A 16,962-nucleotide genomic window follows, 5' to 3' on the forward strand; every position below is an offset into this window, starting at 1 on the left:
GACAAAATTTAGTGGAACATATGTTTAGCTGCCAATCTCATGATATATTGGCAACAGTGTATAGTGATTGCTAGCTAAGCCTTGTGATGATAGCCAGGAATTTGAAGGTTTTTCAGTTATCACAAACAAAAAGTGAAATTTTATAGCTAATGGAATTTGTGAAGAAAAGTTGAAATATAGCAATAATTGAAGATGATATGACAGAAGCTCTTCATTGTGATGACAATGCCTTAATATGAATCAACTAAGGGATAGTGAAATTTGTAGTATGGTTCTAAATCCAGTCTTGCTGTATGTTCCAGAAAATAATATTGCTACTGATAGTGAAGAAAATGACAGAAAGGTTGTTGAGAATGAAAAAGCTTTGATTGACAATTTAATGGAACCTCTCGATGCAGCAATTACAGGACTTGAATAAAGGAACTTTGTAACAGAACAAGAAATTATGTCTGTCTATAAAATTAGTGAAATATGTTAGCACAAAAACTGAAGCAAGTTAAACAACATATCTTCAAAGAAATGTTTAATAAAACAAGCAAACAAATATTGAGCTTCTTCTTCTTCTTTTTTTTTTTTTTTTTTTTTTTATCTTTTTTAGGTCATAAATGTATCATTATTTCATATTTTTAATTTTATAATTTCTGCACGTCATCTTACAGGATTTAAATTGATGATCTAATATTTGGAAAAATTGCAAATGGCCAATTATTTATCTCTTAGATGGCATTCAAACTACTATTTTTTAATTCAAATGTGTGATAAAAGAGCAGGAAATAGAAATGATTCAAACAACAACCAATTTTGGTGCTATCATCTGAAAAATAAATAACTAAAAGTGGTAGATTGCAAACTGTATGATTATCGTATTATTTATTTGAAATACACTAGGGTGATTGGTTACCTACTAAAGGATTTCACTGATAATGAAATGGAAAGGGGGATCTTAAATATTTTTTGTTGCCATTATTTTGTTATGAATATGATGCTTTCTTTCAACCCATACTCCTGATTATTGTTTCTCATTTTTAAGACATTTTAATTTCACTGTAAACCTTTCATCACACTTTTTTTTTTTTTGTGGTAGTTTTGTACATAACCTAAAAAATGAAATCTAGGCTCATAAAGGGCTTAAATTAAGTTTAAAATTATATTTTGGAGTAAAGTTGAAATATTTCATAACTAAATCCTTTTGTTGATCAGCTACCATAGCTACAAAGCCAAAGAATTATTTTTTTCAAAATTTAGCTAGAATCCAATTTCATTTGTGAAAATAATGTTATGGGAAGTGAATTGACAAATGTATGAAAGTAACATGGACATGTGATTCAAGTGTTAGTAATTTTTTACCAATAATAATATTGAAAATTTCCCCCTTTAAAAATATTGCTTTATTACAGTGTTGCAAATATTTCGGATTTGAAACTCAAGTTACAAGCAAATAATAGCATACAAAATGAAACTGCATTAGAAGTTGAAGGTAAATATAATTCTGTGTTACTATAGTTATCACTATTACTATCTATGTTACTATAGTTATTCTATGTTAAAAAAGGCTTTTTAACGCCTTTGCCAGCCCTCTTCCTCCCTCCCTTAATTTGTGATTATAACTCATGTTGTCATTACCACACAGTATTTATTTTCTCCATGTCATTTGAGACTGCATTTTAAGTCAGCCTTCCTTTGCATGTTTCTAATGCAGCAAAACATGCTAAATAGAAATAGAGTGGGTTGAAAAATTTTAGTGAATTGCCTTTTTTCCCCTTAGCTGTTGTTTCAATGGTTATGGGTCAAGTCAGGAGGCAGAAAATAACTTTGAAACTTCTACTTGAAAGCAAAAAACAATAGTGTAGCTGTTAATTTTTGAAGTTATAGATAAAACTGTTACTGCCTAAATTATTTTATTTACTTCTGAAATTGTATTGTTGAAATCAATTAACTGGGATGATTGTGGTCTGGATATAGCTAGAATTTTTTTATTCTAGAAAATTCATATACACTTAATCATCATTATATACCTTACTATGTCATTATATATACAGGTAATCATCGTGGACAGAATTGATGATAAATATATCCAATCAATTTTTATTTGTGCAGAAACTGCAAAAATTATTAAGAATTTTAGACAGATTAATTCTGAAAATATTTATTTTCATTAAACATAAATAAATGTAAAAATTTTGAATTAGAAAATCTCTATCAAGGCTGTTATTGGTAAAATTTTTAGAATTAATTTACTGAATAGCTGGACAGCTTTCCAAAATTCTTGCAATTTTATTTCAGTTACCATACACACACCCTTACCATATAATGTATCATATAAGCACAATTCGTGAACCATTCTTTTATTAGCAGCTCCTCATCTGTTAATACCTATTAATATGCACACTGCAGGCTCTGATCTTAATACTTGAAGGGTTAAATGGAAAGTTTTTATCTATATTAAAGTGTTTTGCTGGTCGTACTGAACATTTAGTTGTTAACGAAGAAAAATATTAATGTAGCCCTTCCCAAAAAGCAAGCTAAACAATTATTTTAAGAAATGTTGAGAAACCAAAAAGCGAAGTACCTATGTGAAAGGATGTAGTAAAACATGCTACAGGGTTGCCACGCTACCTGGAACACCGGAAAAAGTCAGGGAATTCGGAAATTGACCAAAAAATTCAGGGAAAAGTCACGGAATTTAAGTGTTTTAGTCAAAATCTGGAAAAGTCAGGGAATTTCACACAACGATCCCGCCAAAAATGGCGAGTTTTGCGCTGATGTCGGAAGAGATAACTTTTTTGGTGAATTGTGTATCACGTGAGTGTCATTCGGGCAGCTGGCATAGAGCCAATTATCGCAGCTCCAATTTGATTGTCTTTTAGAAAGGCAAATCAAGTTTCCCGCAACTTTTGGTTTCCAGTAACCTCGAAAATCACATGTGCAGTGCATGAACTAAAGAAAATACCTGTTCTCGAATAAAACAAAATGGGTTTAATCCTAGTATACGGTACCATGAAGGTTAGAATCAAAAAATATGTATTGTAAAGAAGGAAAACCTCTCTGCAACAGACGTGGCTCCGTTCCATCATAGAGGGAAACAGCTGTGCATGCGCGATATATCTGTCGCCAAAGCTCGAAACCGGTGTCGAAGTTCGAAGGTCACGTTATCAAGAGTTCATAAAATGAATATCGTTTAAAATTTATTTAAACTCTAAAGGAAAAGAAAATATTTTTTGGTGCAAGTAAATTAATTCATGGATTAGTTATTTTGAGGGAAGGGGAAAAAAAAAAACTACGAAAATCTGTTTTTAAAATTATTGTGAAAAATCCAAGAAAAAACATTCTTTGATAAAACGTTTCTTCTTGGATTTTTCTGAATAATCTAGAAACGGATTTTCCAAAAGTGATCTCTTTTTTTGTCAAAGAACGTTTCTTCTTAACACGTGTTTCTCAATTTCCTGTACACATCGCGGAGAGGGAAATTCTGGCCGCCAGGTTCCATCGCCAAATCCCTTGGCAAATTTTCCCTCCGCTTTCTAGTGGCGTAATAGCATTTACGTGTATGGAACCTTTTCTTCTGTACATAGACGTTCTTTGGTTAAAATAATCTCCATGTATGGTACAGCGGGATTTGGCGACATGGTGATGAGGCCATACTGTATACAGTCAAAAGTCGTTAATTCGGACACCCATAATCCGGACCTCAAAGCTACAAACTTTCTGCGCATGCGTCGCGTTCACGCATGCGCACAGGCGTTTACGAGAGCGCGTAAGACCCTTACGGCTGCGAATATGTTTGTGCGCATGCGCGTTTAAATTGTAACGGAGTTATACGCTAAGCTAAAGTTATCTAATTCAGTTAATGTTGCCGATTGCGTTGTTCCTTAATCTTCGAATTGGATCCGGCTTATTATTTTTTGCAGACTGTCAGAGCAATTTTATAAAAGTAAGCTTGAACGTTCGATTATGTCAAATAGAATTTCCGATATATATTTACTACAAAGCGAAAGTATGTTTTGAAATCCGAAATCTGTTTATCAATTTCACGCTGCTCTGCGGCAGAGGGGGGGCAGAAACGTCATTATTAGATTATGATAGATTAGAAAGATTATGTCAAATAGAATTTCCGATATATATTTACTAATATGTAATTTGTATCTACAAAGCGAAAGTATGTTTTGAGATCCGAAATCTGTTTATCAATTTCACGCGGCCGATTGGGAGTTGATCTGTCAACACTATCCTTATCTTCAGGGCAGATGTTTTTATTTTATTTGGTTTATAATTCCATACTAAGTGTAGTATTTCATTCTGTCTTTGATAGGATTTAAATCAAGTTCCTCGTCATTATAATTCGCTTCCGATAGTGAAGAAAGTGACCCAGAGGTTATTGAAAACGAAAACATTTCGATTGACAAATTAGTCGGTATTCTCAACACAGCAATTATAGGACTTGAACAGCGGAACTTTGTAACTAAACAAGAAATTATGTCTGTTTAATAGAATTAAAGAGAAAGTATTATCACATAAAACGAAGCAACTTACATTGAAGGAAATGTTTAATAAAGTAAACAAATAAATATTAAGCTTTTTTTTTTTTTTTTTTTTTTTTTTTTTGTAAATTTTGATACCCTTTAGATCATAATTGTTCTTTATTTCATAAATTACGGTTTCATATTTTTAATTTTGTAATTTCTGCATGCCATCTTACCAGATTTAAACTGATGATCTATAATCCGGAAAAATCGATAATCCGGAATCGCCGAAGTCCCGACGAGTCCGGATTAACGACTTTTGACTGTACTAGGATTTTACCGCAAAATCTTTTTTTGTTTCTTTTCTTTTTAATAAATACCTTGCCATTTTGCAGTAAAATAAAAAAATAGTAATCAGTCATCTAGGCTAACTATATTCGCTAAAATATCGTTGATTATTCTAATTCAATTTTTAAGTAATTATCTTTATTTTTATGTTATTCATGTCATTTAATGTTGCTTCTTCCCTCTAAATTTATTTATCATTAGTAAATAATATTTCTAAATTTCAGGAAATTTTCTCTGCCATAATCCTGAAATTAATTCTAGCAGTATGATGACATCACGAAATTTAATGCACATATATTTTCCTTATGTATGCTGCAAAATAAATATAAAATACCTCAATTTAGTGAAAACATATCATTAAATAGATTTCTTTCTTTCATTTAGCTGCAGAATGTCTGCAAAAAAAGCCTTATTTTATTCCAGATTGGGCAGATTCTAATCTCAATTTTCAGTGAAGAAAACAACTCCTATTATAATTATATTTGTGTTTTCAAGTGTTAAGGTGCCTTTTAAGAAGACACCTCACACAAATTAAATTTACCTAAAATCTAACCTAACTTTTAGCATTGCGTTGTGATTTATAAGAACCGGATTAGCCTCATGTTGAACTGGTGATGATCATGAGTAATAATTAAATAAAACGTACAATTGTTATACAATGTATATATCTTAAATTTTATTAAGTTTCTTAAGTGGAAAAGTAAACAAAATTATCAAACAAAGTGTACCAAGAATAATTAAGAATAAATGTCCTCTGAGATTTATTGAATAATTAAGTGAATTTGCTACACAGTACAAGTAATACCATAATTAATTTACCTCTTAGCACAGCCAATGAACATTATGCGGATAGACTGGAATTTTCTCGAAACATACCTGGGAAACCTGGAAAAGTCAGGGAATTTCATTCTCCTGTTTGAGTGGCAACCCTGATGCTAATCTTCTGTTAAAAAGATGGCACAACACATCATTTTTAGCTGTGTCTCTTTAATGGAAAAGCACCTAAAACATAAATTAACATTTGATGCATTATAAAGCATTATAAATTTTGTTTCTCAAATTAAATTGTGTGAAAATTTGTGTGTATGCATTATGTATATGTATCACATTAATGTTATGATTATTTGAAATTATGTCATATTTTTGCTTCAAGATAGTTTTTAGGATTTTTAAATGATGTCACAGTCATCCCTGAATTAAGTGCAGTGTACTTAAAATTTAAAAGAATTTTGATTTTTTGCGTATTATTAGTCTTTGTTTTTTGAATATATTCAACAAAATTTTCCTCAACTGCAGTTACATTAAGTGTTGAAAATGTTACAATGAACATGGACAAACAGAGAGACATAGTAAATATATGAATTTTATATATTATGCTTGCACAATTTTGTTAAATTTTTAGATTTCTTTTAAATAGAAGTTTTTGCATAATGTTATCAGTTATGTAAGTTTTTGCTTATATTTCTTGTTTTCTTTCTTTTTTTTTTTAGATCTATACGATGAAGCAAAGAAAGCACAGCCTTCTCCAAAATTTGGTGTACAGCTCTTTGGTCTTCTGACAAAACGTTTTCATTATGCTAAAAGGAATCTGCTCATTTTGATTTCTCAAATACTTTTACCATTTCTGATTATGATGTTCTGCTTTTACATAATTTCTCTGGGCTCTGGTCAAACTGTTGAATCCTTTCCAGCCTTGAAGTTAGATATTCAGAGTGTTTATGGCCAAACAATTGGGTTTTACCAAACAAATGAAGACCAAATTACTGCTGAACTAAAAAATATCTTTGAAGAAAATTCTGTGTCTGCAAAAGAAATTGATGATCCAAGTAAATTTATACTGGAATATAGTTCCACTGACTTCTCAGTATACTCAAACAAACTTCTTGTAGGTGTAACTGTAGAAAAGCTTAATAATGGTACTTTTATGTTAACAGCCTGGTACAATGGAGAACCATACCATGTAGCCCCTATGTCTCTTCTTCTTTTGCATACTGCATTGCTAAGATTCATTATAGACTCTGGCTCCATAACTTTAATCAATGCACCTCTACCGAGTGGCCAACAGTACAGCTATGATGAACTCAGAATGCATGAGCGTTTAATGGCAAACATTTTTGTTCCCTTAGCATTAACCTATATATCTGCTGCGTTTGTATTTCTGCCCACACATGAAAGAACATCAAAGGCAAAATTATTACAACTTATGACAGGAATTTCAGCTCCACTCTACTGGGCATCTATGTTTTTGTGGGATTTTCTTGTGCTTTTCGTTGCTTGTCTTGTACTCATTATCCCATTTGCCATGTTTACTCCTTATGCATTTTTCTTTTCTCATTCAGAAGCAATAGGTAAGTGTTCAATCTTCATAATTTGCATTTTTATTGTTAATTGTATTCTATTTTAATTAATCTTGTGTGCTTGATGTTTACTCATGACATTTCTAGACTTCAGCAATTGAGAATGGAAAGAACTCTTTTTCTAAAAATTAGTTATTTTCCAAATAAAGAAATATATTAAAAAAATGAAATTTAAAATTTGTATAAATATTGTTTTATAACAAAGCACACATTATCCATGGATCACATAAATCATGCACATTTGCAAAGCCCGTAACTGCTAGATCCTGAGGCTTTAACTTCCCCCCCCTCAAAAAAAAAAAAGAAAGAAAAGAAGGAAAAAAATGGGCCTAGCAACTATGCGGTGGCAGCCCAGTTGCCTGGGATGGAATCTAAACTAAATTGAACTATCAGCATTCAATGGTTTTAACCACTTGGCCACTGGTTGAGCCATTAACTTTAAGAAGGTTTATTTATGACTTAAATATAATATTTCTTTTATATGACTTTCAAAAAATATCTAGCTCTGTCTTTTATCACAGTCTAAAACATCAAAAACAAACTAGGAAATGTATGAGAATCTGATTTTAGATATCAACATTATATTGAGTTATGTTATTATGAGTTATGTGTAGAAGTGTTGGTTCATAGATTTCATTAAAAATTTAAATCTGAAAGTAAATTTTCAGTATATGTATCAAGCATTTCATTGTGAAATCTGAATTTGATTTATAATTAATGTATTTATGCTTTTTAATTCAATTAACTAAAACTGCTAACCCATATTTCAGCAGTCATTTGACCACGTATGAATTGATTCTCATTCTCTTTATCGTCATGTTCCTCATGTCTTTCTTGAAATCAGTATTATTTGATCTATTTGTGATTATAATCTGTTTATGCTTTTTGAAATGGATTGGATTATTCAACTATGGCAAAGCACACGAGGGCTATCTGCCTAAAGGAAGCGATGCCTTTGTGGAGACTTTATAAGGGAAACTGGCTCATGTACATGTTACACATGGGGAAAACCACGAAAACGCCCATGCAGCCAGCCCGTTCGCAGGATTCAAACCTTGGACGGAACTACCAGTGTTCAGCGTCTTTACCACTTGGCCACTGGTGGGCCTTATGCTTTTTGAAACTGCTGAATGCAGAATATGCATTATGCTATTAATTCAACTACTTTTTCACATTTTCCCAAGGCATAGCTAATCTCATATTTCATCCAAACCAGTGTCTCTGCTTTTGAATTACTTAGAAAATCTGTACTGGTATTAGCAAATGTTTAGCCATTTAGTTGTATTGTCTATGTCTTAGCTGTTAGTGTGCCTATTTTGTAGGAGGTATACTTGGAATTTCGCTTGCTGATGAATTGAGAAAGCTTTCTTATTTTCAGTATTATTTTTAAAGACATATCCCTTTGGAACGAAACTAATGCAGCACCAATGCTCTGAGATCCAAAATCACTGAGACTTCAGCGATTCTAGAGTTTGGAAATTTTTAGATTTTAGATCATTAATTAGTAATAGAACATAATCTAGTAACATAGCATGCAGAAATTATTAAATGATTATTTATACCAAAGTTTACAGAAAATGTTCTCTGTTAATATTTATTTTGTTTTATTAAACATTTCTCTCAATGTAAGTTGTTTAAACAATTTCGTTTTTTCTATTAATACTGTCTCCTTGAATTTGTAGAGAGACATAATTTCTTGTTCAAGTCCTGTAATTACCATGTTAAAAATTACCCCTGAAATCTTAGTTGAAATCTTTTCATTTCATTGATCTCTTTATTACTTTCTTTCATTATATATCCGACACTTTTTTCTGGATTTAAAATCGTACTAGAGATTTGGCTTTTATTTGATTGTCATTGAAATGAAAACTTTGGTTATATCATCTTTTTTAACTTTTTTATAAAATTATTTATTTATTTATTTACATATTCCATTAACCTTAAAATTTTATGATTCTTTTCCATGACTTTTTTATCTGAGGTTCCGCTGGTGAAAAGTATACTGAGAGCCTTCAGATTTTTCAAAGTTTATTCTATTGAATTTTCAAAATTTCTGCTTACTGTAGTAAATTTAACCTTTCTCCTGTTTTGATTTGATGTTGATGAATGAATCATCAAGTGGCAAGCTGTCTGTTGTAGCCCTATAATAAACTAAGTTTCAACTCAACTGATTCATAGCTGCTTGGCCTCTAATTTATATCTTAACTCAAGGGAAAGAAAAGTACTTTTAGCTCTTTGCAGAAAAATCACTTTTAGAACATCAAAAATGTATATTCTCAATGGTTCTAACCAACTTTGCAAACTTCTAAAACATTGCAAAGTTGGTAAGAAGTGACCAAACGTTACCAACTGGGGACAAAAATTTTCCCTAAGGCCTTTAGTTAAGTTCTGGTATATTTCTAGTTTTAAGTTAGCGGCTGATCTCTGGAATATGGTAACTGGTAGTTTGGCGACATTTTGGAGGCGATAAAGGTTACTACCTAGGACTTTGGTAATAATGTGAGAAGTACTCAGTTCCGATTACACATTATTTTGTGTGAGGGAAATGAGAGATCATGAGATATGTCGGTACTTACGTATTATCGCAACCAGGTTGGCGCGATTTGTAAGTTTGAGTAAAAAAGTATGAATAGAAAGAAAATGTACATTTATTAATTACAGATAATTTTTAATACAGTTTTTTATATTATTTTGTTTTAAAATATAAAATAGCAATTAAACCCTTCCGGTTTCGAATTTGAATAAGTTGCAGAATTATTTTTTCGGTGGAAATCTTTTGGCTATTGCTTTTAGCACTGATTGAAAGCCGTATTTGCCATAACCATGTACACATCGACTTATATTTACTTAAAAAAACATCCCAGAATTGCACAAAAATGGCATTGCGCACACTCTTGACTTTATCCACGTACACTGCTTTTTCTCATAAATTACAAAAATTTGCATGAAAATGCAGGACAATTTTGTGAATCTCCACATGCTCTTTTTACAAAACTACGGATAACACGTAGGGTTGTCGTAAGTAGGGTCACCAAATTTGGCAATTTATGCGAATTTTGGCCTGGTTGCGTTAATACATAAGTACCGATATGTCATGTGACATTAATGAACGAATTACAGTTGTTTAATCGGAAAAGGGGGAAAATCTGGAAATTTCGTATTTAGCTATTCTGTGTTGTGTGAAACGTGACATTAATGGACGAATTACAGTTCTTTAATCGAAAAAGGGGGTTGATTTGGAAAAGCTTCATTGTGTGTTGTGTGAAATAGTGTTGATTAATTTTCGGATTGCATGGCGCTAAGTGAATTCTAAATTTTTAATTCTAAATTAAATTTTTAAATCTGTTAATAATAATAAGTTGAGATTGTGTGAAAGGAAGTATATTACAGTTAAGTTTAAATGGCGGTGCAAGAAATATGGGGGAAAATGGACATTTTGTGAAAAGGAGTGTAAGGAAGGGTACGTGGTTTGCTGAAAGTAGTTTGAGTATAGGTGAAATTTTATTAATTTCTTATTACTTGGTGAATAGACTTCCAGTTGACTACTGGATTTAGGATTTAGAAATTAGCAGTAGTACTGCAGCGATGTAATGAAGATTCTAAAGAAGATTAGGTAAGTTAGTATTTTTAATCATTTGAGGATATTATTTTTATGCGTTGGTCTAAATGTAAGGAGTAAATAAATTAATGTGGTATTATTGGAAAATTGTTATTAGCAATGATTTAGTTTAAAGTAATTAGGATTGTAATCTAATTTTTATTAATTTAATGTATGTGCTTATTTATATTTTAAGTAGTGTTTTTTAATTTAATTATATTTTAATTTAATGATCGTGATTTTGTGAGTTATATATTTGTAGTATTTTGGAATATGTTTGAGTAGTATACATTGAGTATTTTCATGCATTTTCGTGAAATTTTTCTAATTTATGAGAAAAAAGCAGTGTGCATGGATATAGTGAAGAGTGTGCGCAATGCCATTTTTGTGCAATTCTGGGATTTTTTTTTAAGTAAAAATAAGTCGACGTGTACATGGTTTAGTGATATTTTAATTAAATGATAGTTATTTTGTGAATTTTATATTTGTAGGAATTTGGTATACGTTTCAGTTGAAGTAAACGTGTATGGAAATAATTTAAATATTTGATACTAAGTATTTGTAACTATTTTTATGTTTGCATATAAATTTGTTAGTGACATTTGTAATATAATAGGTAATTTAGAGGTAAAAGCTTTTGGATATTTTATTTATTATATGTGTGGAAATCTTCATCCTTGGAAAGGGTATGCACTTTTTCGCGATCAGGTAATTTCATATATGTGCTTTTTATCGAGTTTAAAGATTAAGAAAATTTTCTTGCATTTTCGTGCAAATTTTTGTTATTTATGAGAAAATAGCAGTGTAGATGGATAAAGTTAAGAGTGTGTGCAATGCCATTTTTGTGCAATTCTGAGATGTTTTTTTAAGTAAAAATAAGTCGACATGTAAATGGTTTATCTGTATGTGCTATTCTGAAAAACGCGCAAGGAGTTTGCGATTCTGCACTTTTTCCGAATTTTGCAGTTAATATTTGTCATGATTAAGCAGTTTTGTTACATAAAATTTCTAGCATCAGTGTAATTCGGCTAGTAGATTGTTGGAAAAAGTTTTGAATAAATAAAAAGAAAAGAAACATGTCTTTACTTCGTGAAGACGAAATTGCGGCGAAAAAAAAATAGAGGGTTGCTGTAGCAGAGTTGGTCGTCAAAAAGTCGCCAAGTTACCATAATCCAAAGATCAACCAAGTTAGCCTTACAATTCCAATGTGAATTGACTTAGGATAAAAAAGTTTACAAAACACTACTCGAAGACCCTTAGATTCATCCAGTTAGGGATTCTGCATTAAAACTAGAGGAAGCCAAACAGATTCATATTCTCACCCATAAAAGGTACTCAAGACCTAAACCAGTAACAGGTGCCAACCTTTCCTCTTAACCATGATTAAATTCATGGACATTGTCTGGCTGTTGTTTATAGAAACAACAACACTAAATAAATAAACATGCAGAAAACTGGTGCACAATAATGCAAAAATATAAACAAACACAGATATTTATTAATATCACGATTTATTAATAACCGAAATGATCTACTATGATTAGATGCATATATTGGTAAATCATGTCTACATCCTTTCTGTGAAATATATAAAATATCAATATCTAAATAAGTGAATATTGATTTTTTTAGTATTTGATAAAATATTCATAAAGATTACTCTTCAGATCTGCAAGGTGATAAATGTTTGTATGCTGAGCTTTGACATCAGTAGCCAATCAAAACCTGATGTGATTAATCGTTTTGTAAAGTGATTAGATTTTGGCCTTTGACTGTGACATATATGCTTGTATGCATAAAATATTTTAGCCTAAGGATGATAGGTTTTGATGTCGTAAAAATTAAGTATGTTTATTTGTGTATAAATTTTTATGTAGATTACAAATACAGCAAAATTTCCCTAAACCCTACAGTTCTAGACAATTTAATTTCTTGTGCTGGTAATCATCTTAAAGAGATAATGTTTAGTCTACAGTCTGTCTATCATAAGAAAAGCTCTTGCCAGTTAGTCTGCAACTGTCTGTTGCCATAGAAACGAGCCTTGACCAATTTTCCATAGGGGTGTCTTGAAGATGAATGACAACTCTTTTTTCCTCAGCCAACAGTTGCTAAAATCAAAATAACAATAAAGCAATCCCTGGTTTGTCCCTATTTGAAATATACTAACCTTGTTGCTATAGCTACCGTCACCCACCTGAAACTATGGCAGGAGCTCTTCTTCTTGTAGACAGACAGTATATGGTATTTTCTCTCTCCTTTCTGCAGGCCTTCATGGTGTAATGAAAGCACACTTGGCACATGTTTGAGAGGTCTAGGGTTCGAGTCCCGGTGAGGGCATTTAAAAAAGTCCAATCCCCAGTCGCCATTTAAAAAAAGGAATATATAAGATATTGTCTCCCTCCTTTCTGCATGCCATCATGGTGTAACTATAGCACACCCACAGCGCGTATTTGAGAGGTCCAGGGTTTGAGTCCCAGCATGCGCATTGTAGATTTCTTCAATTTCCTTGCATCAAAATACCCTAGTGACTCTATCAGTGTCTATTTGTACTTTAAGAAATACGGATCATTTTAGAGGTAGCTGCCATGAGAGATTTTACATATAATGTATGAAGTATCTCCTGTAAACACATTTGTTAAAAATCTGTAAAATACAACCCATCTAATTCAGAAGTCAAACAACAAAAATCAGCGTTATATTTACAAAATTTTCACAGGACTGGTTTCGATGGTTTTACCGAACCACCATCTTCGGCTGCAAAACCGCAAATGATTTGCAGCCGAAGATGGTGGTTCGGTACCACCATCGAAACTAGTCCTGTGAAAATTTTGTAAATATAACGCTGATTTTTGTTGTTTGAATTCTGAATTAGTATTTATTCGGCGTGTTATTGTGTCTTAATTACAACCCATCTGTTAGCGTTATACATATGTAAAGGAAGAAAACTATTCAAACTCTAAATATTTTATTCAAAAATAATCTTTGAATAAAATATTTATGAAAAAATATGAGCAAATGCATATGCAAACTGCTAAATAAGATAAAGTTGTATTAGCATAAAGTTGCTTATCATTTTGTAACTAATAATTTTATTTATCCCTTCTCAATCAGAACAACATTAAAACACTACTAATGTTTTGTATTAATAATGTATCAAAAACGTGTTAAGTGAGTGATTTTTCTTGTATAATTTCTCTTAGAAACTTCTTTATGAAAACGTATCTTAAAGAGAATAGAAAATATTTGTGACACTTTATAATTTAATCTAACCTAACCTTGACAATACATCATACCAGCCAACTTTTACGAATTTTTCGTAATTTTTACGAAAATGCGTTTGTCTTTACGATTTTACGATCGTAATCCATTTTTTACGATTTTTTTCCTTTTTCAAGTGTTTTTGGTGATTTTTGTTGAAATTTTAGAATTTTTCACCAATTCAGCGATTTTTGCCAATTGCATCATGTTTTATCGCCAACTACCGACTACTTCGAATCCAGTAACTTGCGGTTTCTCCCAACTCGCCGCTTAACCAGCTAATCCAATGCGCTGAACTTGTTTCTTCTCCCACACTTTTCTTTGTGGGCGCCAAAATCTCCCCTGCTTATCCAAATTCTTAATGATCTTTTGAAAGAACTTTATACTAAGTTTGTAAAACCGTCCATTGTGAAAAACAATGTGTTGATTCGTGTTGCCTTATAATAGTTTGGCAAATCAAAAGGATGACAATGATCTTATAATTGGAAATCAAACCAGGGAACTTGTAAATTCTTTGAAAGATCATGAGAAAAAAGAATTTTTTCAATGTGTTAGAAAGTACTTTTCCTCAGCCTGTGATTACATTGTAAGGAAGTTTCCTTTGCAAAATGAAGTTCTTTTAAATGCTGAAGTGGCAAATTTGAAACAAATTGGAAATTCATCTTTTGAAAAGATTCGTTTTTTTATTGATAAATTTCCATTTTTGTTAACAATTAAAGAAAATGAATGCCATAATGATGCTTTAGATGAACTACAGAACCCATTTTCTACTGCACAGTTTGAAGACTTTGCCAATTCTAGAGAAGATAGACTTGATGTCCTCGTTGGTACCATAAAAAGAATAAAAAGAGCTGATGGAACACCAAAATATGATAAACTAGCAAGAGTTTTATATGCTATTCTCGTAATTCCACACAGTAATGCTGAGTGCGAGAGAGTCTTCAGTGATGTGAAGAAAAACAAAACTATGTTTCGTTCTTCAATTTCACCAAAAACTCTAGAAAACATTTTAATTGCTAAATGTTATGAGGAAACTAATTGTTATGACAGGAAATTTTCCAAAGAATTTTTGGCTAAAGCCAAAAAATGCACTCTAAATTCATTGCAATAATTTTTTTGTGTAACATTAAGTTCTTGTTTTATGTTTCCTAATAAATTTTTTAGTTACTACTTAATTGAGATTTACTAATGTAAGTACAATTTTCTTTTTTCTATTTGTATAAATTATTATTTTTTTAATATCAAAGCATGATATTAATTCTTCATGTTCTTCTGAATTTTGGAGAAATCTTCTGAATTTGTGGGAGAAATCTTCTGAATTTTTATCTTTAGAGGTTGGCAGGTATGCAATACATCCAAAAAAACTATCCTCTGTAGGTGCAGCAATATTTTATAATACAAGTGGAAATTTTATATGCTGTAAATCCTACTTATTTGTTTACTTACGTATTTGCTTAGATTAGTCTGTTTTGGGTATCTGTGTAGTGTCAAATGGCCAACAGTTAGAAGAATCCATTCTAGTGAGAAATAGGAGGGCTTATGTGAATAATTTATATTTTTCAGGTGTTAATCAATGAGTTGCATTTTATATGGAACAATCTATATGTCTGGAACATATTTTTTTTAAGGTTTTTTTGCATGAAATTCAAATTATAGCAATTATAATAATAAGAAACATTTGGTTTTAAAGAAAGGGCTAAAACCATTCAAGAAAGCCATAATTTGTGAAATAAATCTCAGTATTTTTATTATTTTATAATAAAAACTTCTCAGTGTTTTGCATTGATGTTATTTTAAGTTAATATGTTTTATGATTTATTATGCTTTATTGCAGGAACATCAATTTTAATGATATTATTGTATGGATGGGCATCTATACCCTTCAGCTATTTGTTTTCATTTTTATGTAAGAAGGGCACTACTGGATATTCAATTCTAGAAGCAATTGCTATTTTATCTGGTAAGCTCTTTTCTTTTTATGTACGTAAATATTTATGTAAGTATACTTAACAGGATTGCAGCACAGAATCACACAAGATTTCACAAAGGACTGAATTGAATTTTTATTAATTTCTATATTGTAGAGCAAACTAATAAAAACTGAATCAAAATCTGAGCACAACCTGGCTTTGTACAGAAGTGCTTAAATGTAACTTTGTAAACTGTTAATTCAGTAATCAGTAATCAAGTATTCCTTCAAATGTCCAAAGTGAGAATGATGACTGGAAAACAAAGCATTGCACTAAAATTTGGAAAACGTACTGTTGTTAATGGCAGCAAAAAGTTAATGTGAGAAAGTAACTAGTAATTGAAAGATGAAATAAATTTTCATTTGAAAAAAAAAAAAAAAAAAAAAATTATTTAACTTCACTGTCTCTGGATCTGAATTACATTTAGAAAGGGGACATAAGGAAATAAAATTGATGTCCGATTGCAGTTTGCAGTGCATTTAAAAGCAGCAGATATTGCATCAGGCTTAAAAATGGCATTCAAAACAATTGTTACTTGATCCTAATGAAGAAAAAGTCACAAAAAGCAAAATCCAGTTTTTTAAGTTTGATGATTCATTTCTTTAGTGTAGATGATTCTTTTCTTTAGTAATGGAGAAAACTCCACTGTGCATTCTGGAGTTCCTTCTGTTTAGTGAATTACATATTTCCAAAATGACTTTTTATAATTTGGGTTTGGTAGTTAGTAACTCTTATTTATTATTCATAACAAAAATGTGTATTAATTAGTTGTTAAAAAGGACTGATGCTTATGGAAAGTATAATCCAAAGAATATTAGTATTTCTGAAGCAGACAACTAGAAAATTAACTAAATAATTTAAAATAACTTTTGCTCATTATATTTCCTAACTTTTTTTTAGTAATTGTTCTAGAGCTTTTTTAGAGAGATAAATATAGTACAGTCAAAAGTCGTTAATTCGGACACCCATAA

General features: G+C 31.1%; 1 protein-coding gene across 3 annotated transcripts in view; it reads left to right on the top strand.

Annotated features, from left to right (window-relative positions):
* Nucleotides 1-16,962, top strand: part of LOC118201272 (phospholipid-transporting ATPase ABCA3-like) — a 157,157-nt gene that overhangs the window by 104,115 nt on the left and 36,080 nt on the right. For all 3 annotated transcript variants that reach the window (XM_085813160.1, XM_085813158.1, XM_085813159.1), the window contains 3 exons: nt 1,398-1,477; nt 6,299-7,156; nt 15,856-15,981. In XM_085813160.1, the coding sequence (XP_085669286.1) occupies nt 1,398-1,477; nt 6,299-7,156; nt 15,856-15,981 (1,064 nt within the window). The remainder of the gene's footprint in view (nt 1-1,397; nt 1,478-6,298; nt 7,157-15,855; nt 15,982-16,962) is intronic.

This window comes from Stegodyphus dumicola, chromosome 3, assembly GCF_044657685.1.
Source record: "Stegodyphus dumicola isolate Sdum_Otavi_A_Nest chromosome 3, ASM4465768v1".
Classification (NCBI taxonomy): domain Eukaryota; kingdom Metazoa; phylum Arthropoda; class Arachnida; order Araneae; family Eresidae; genus Stegodyphus; species Stegodyphus dumicola.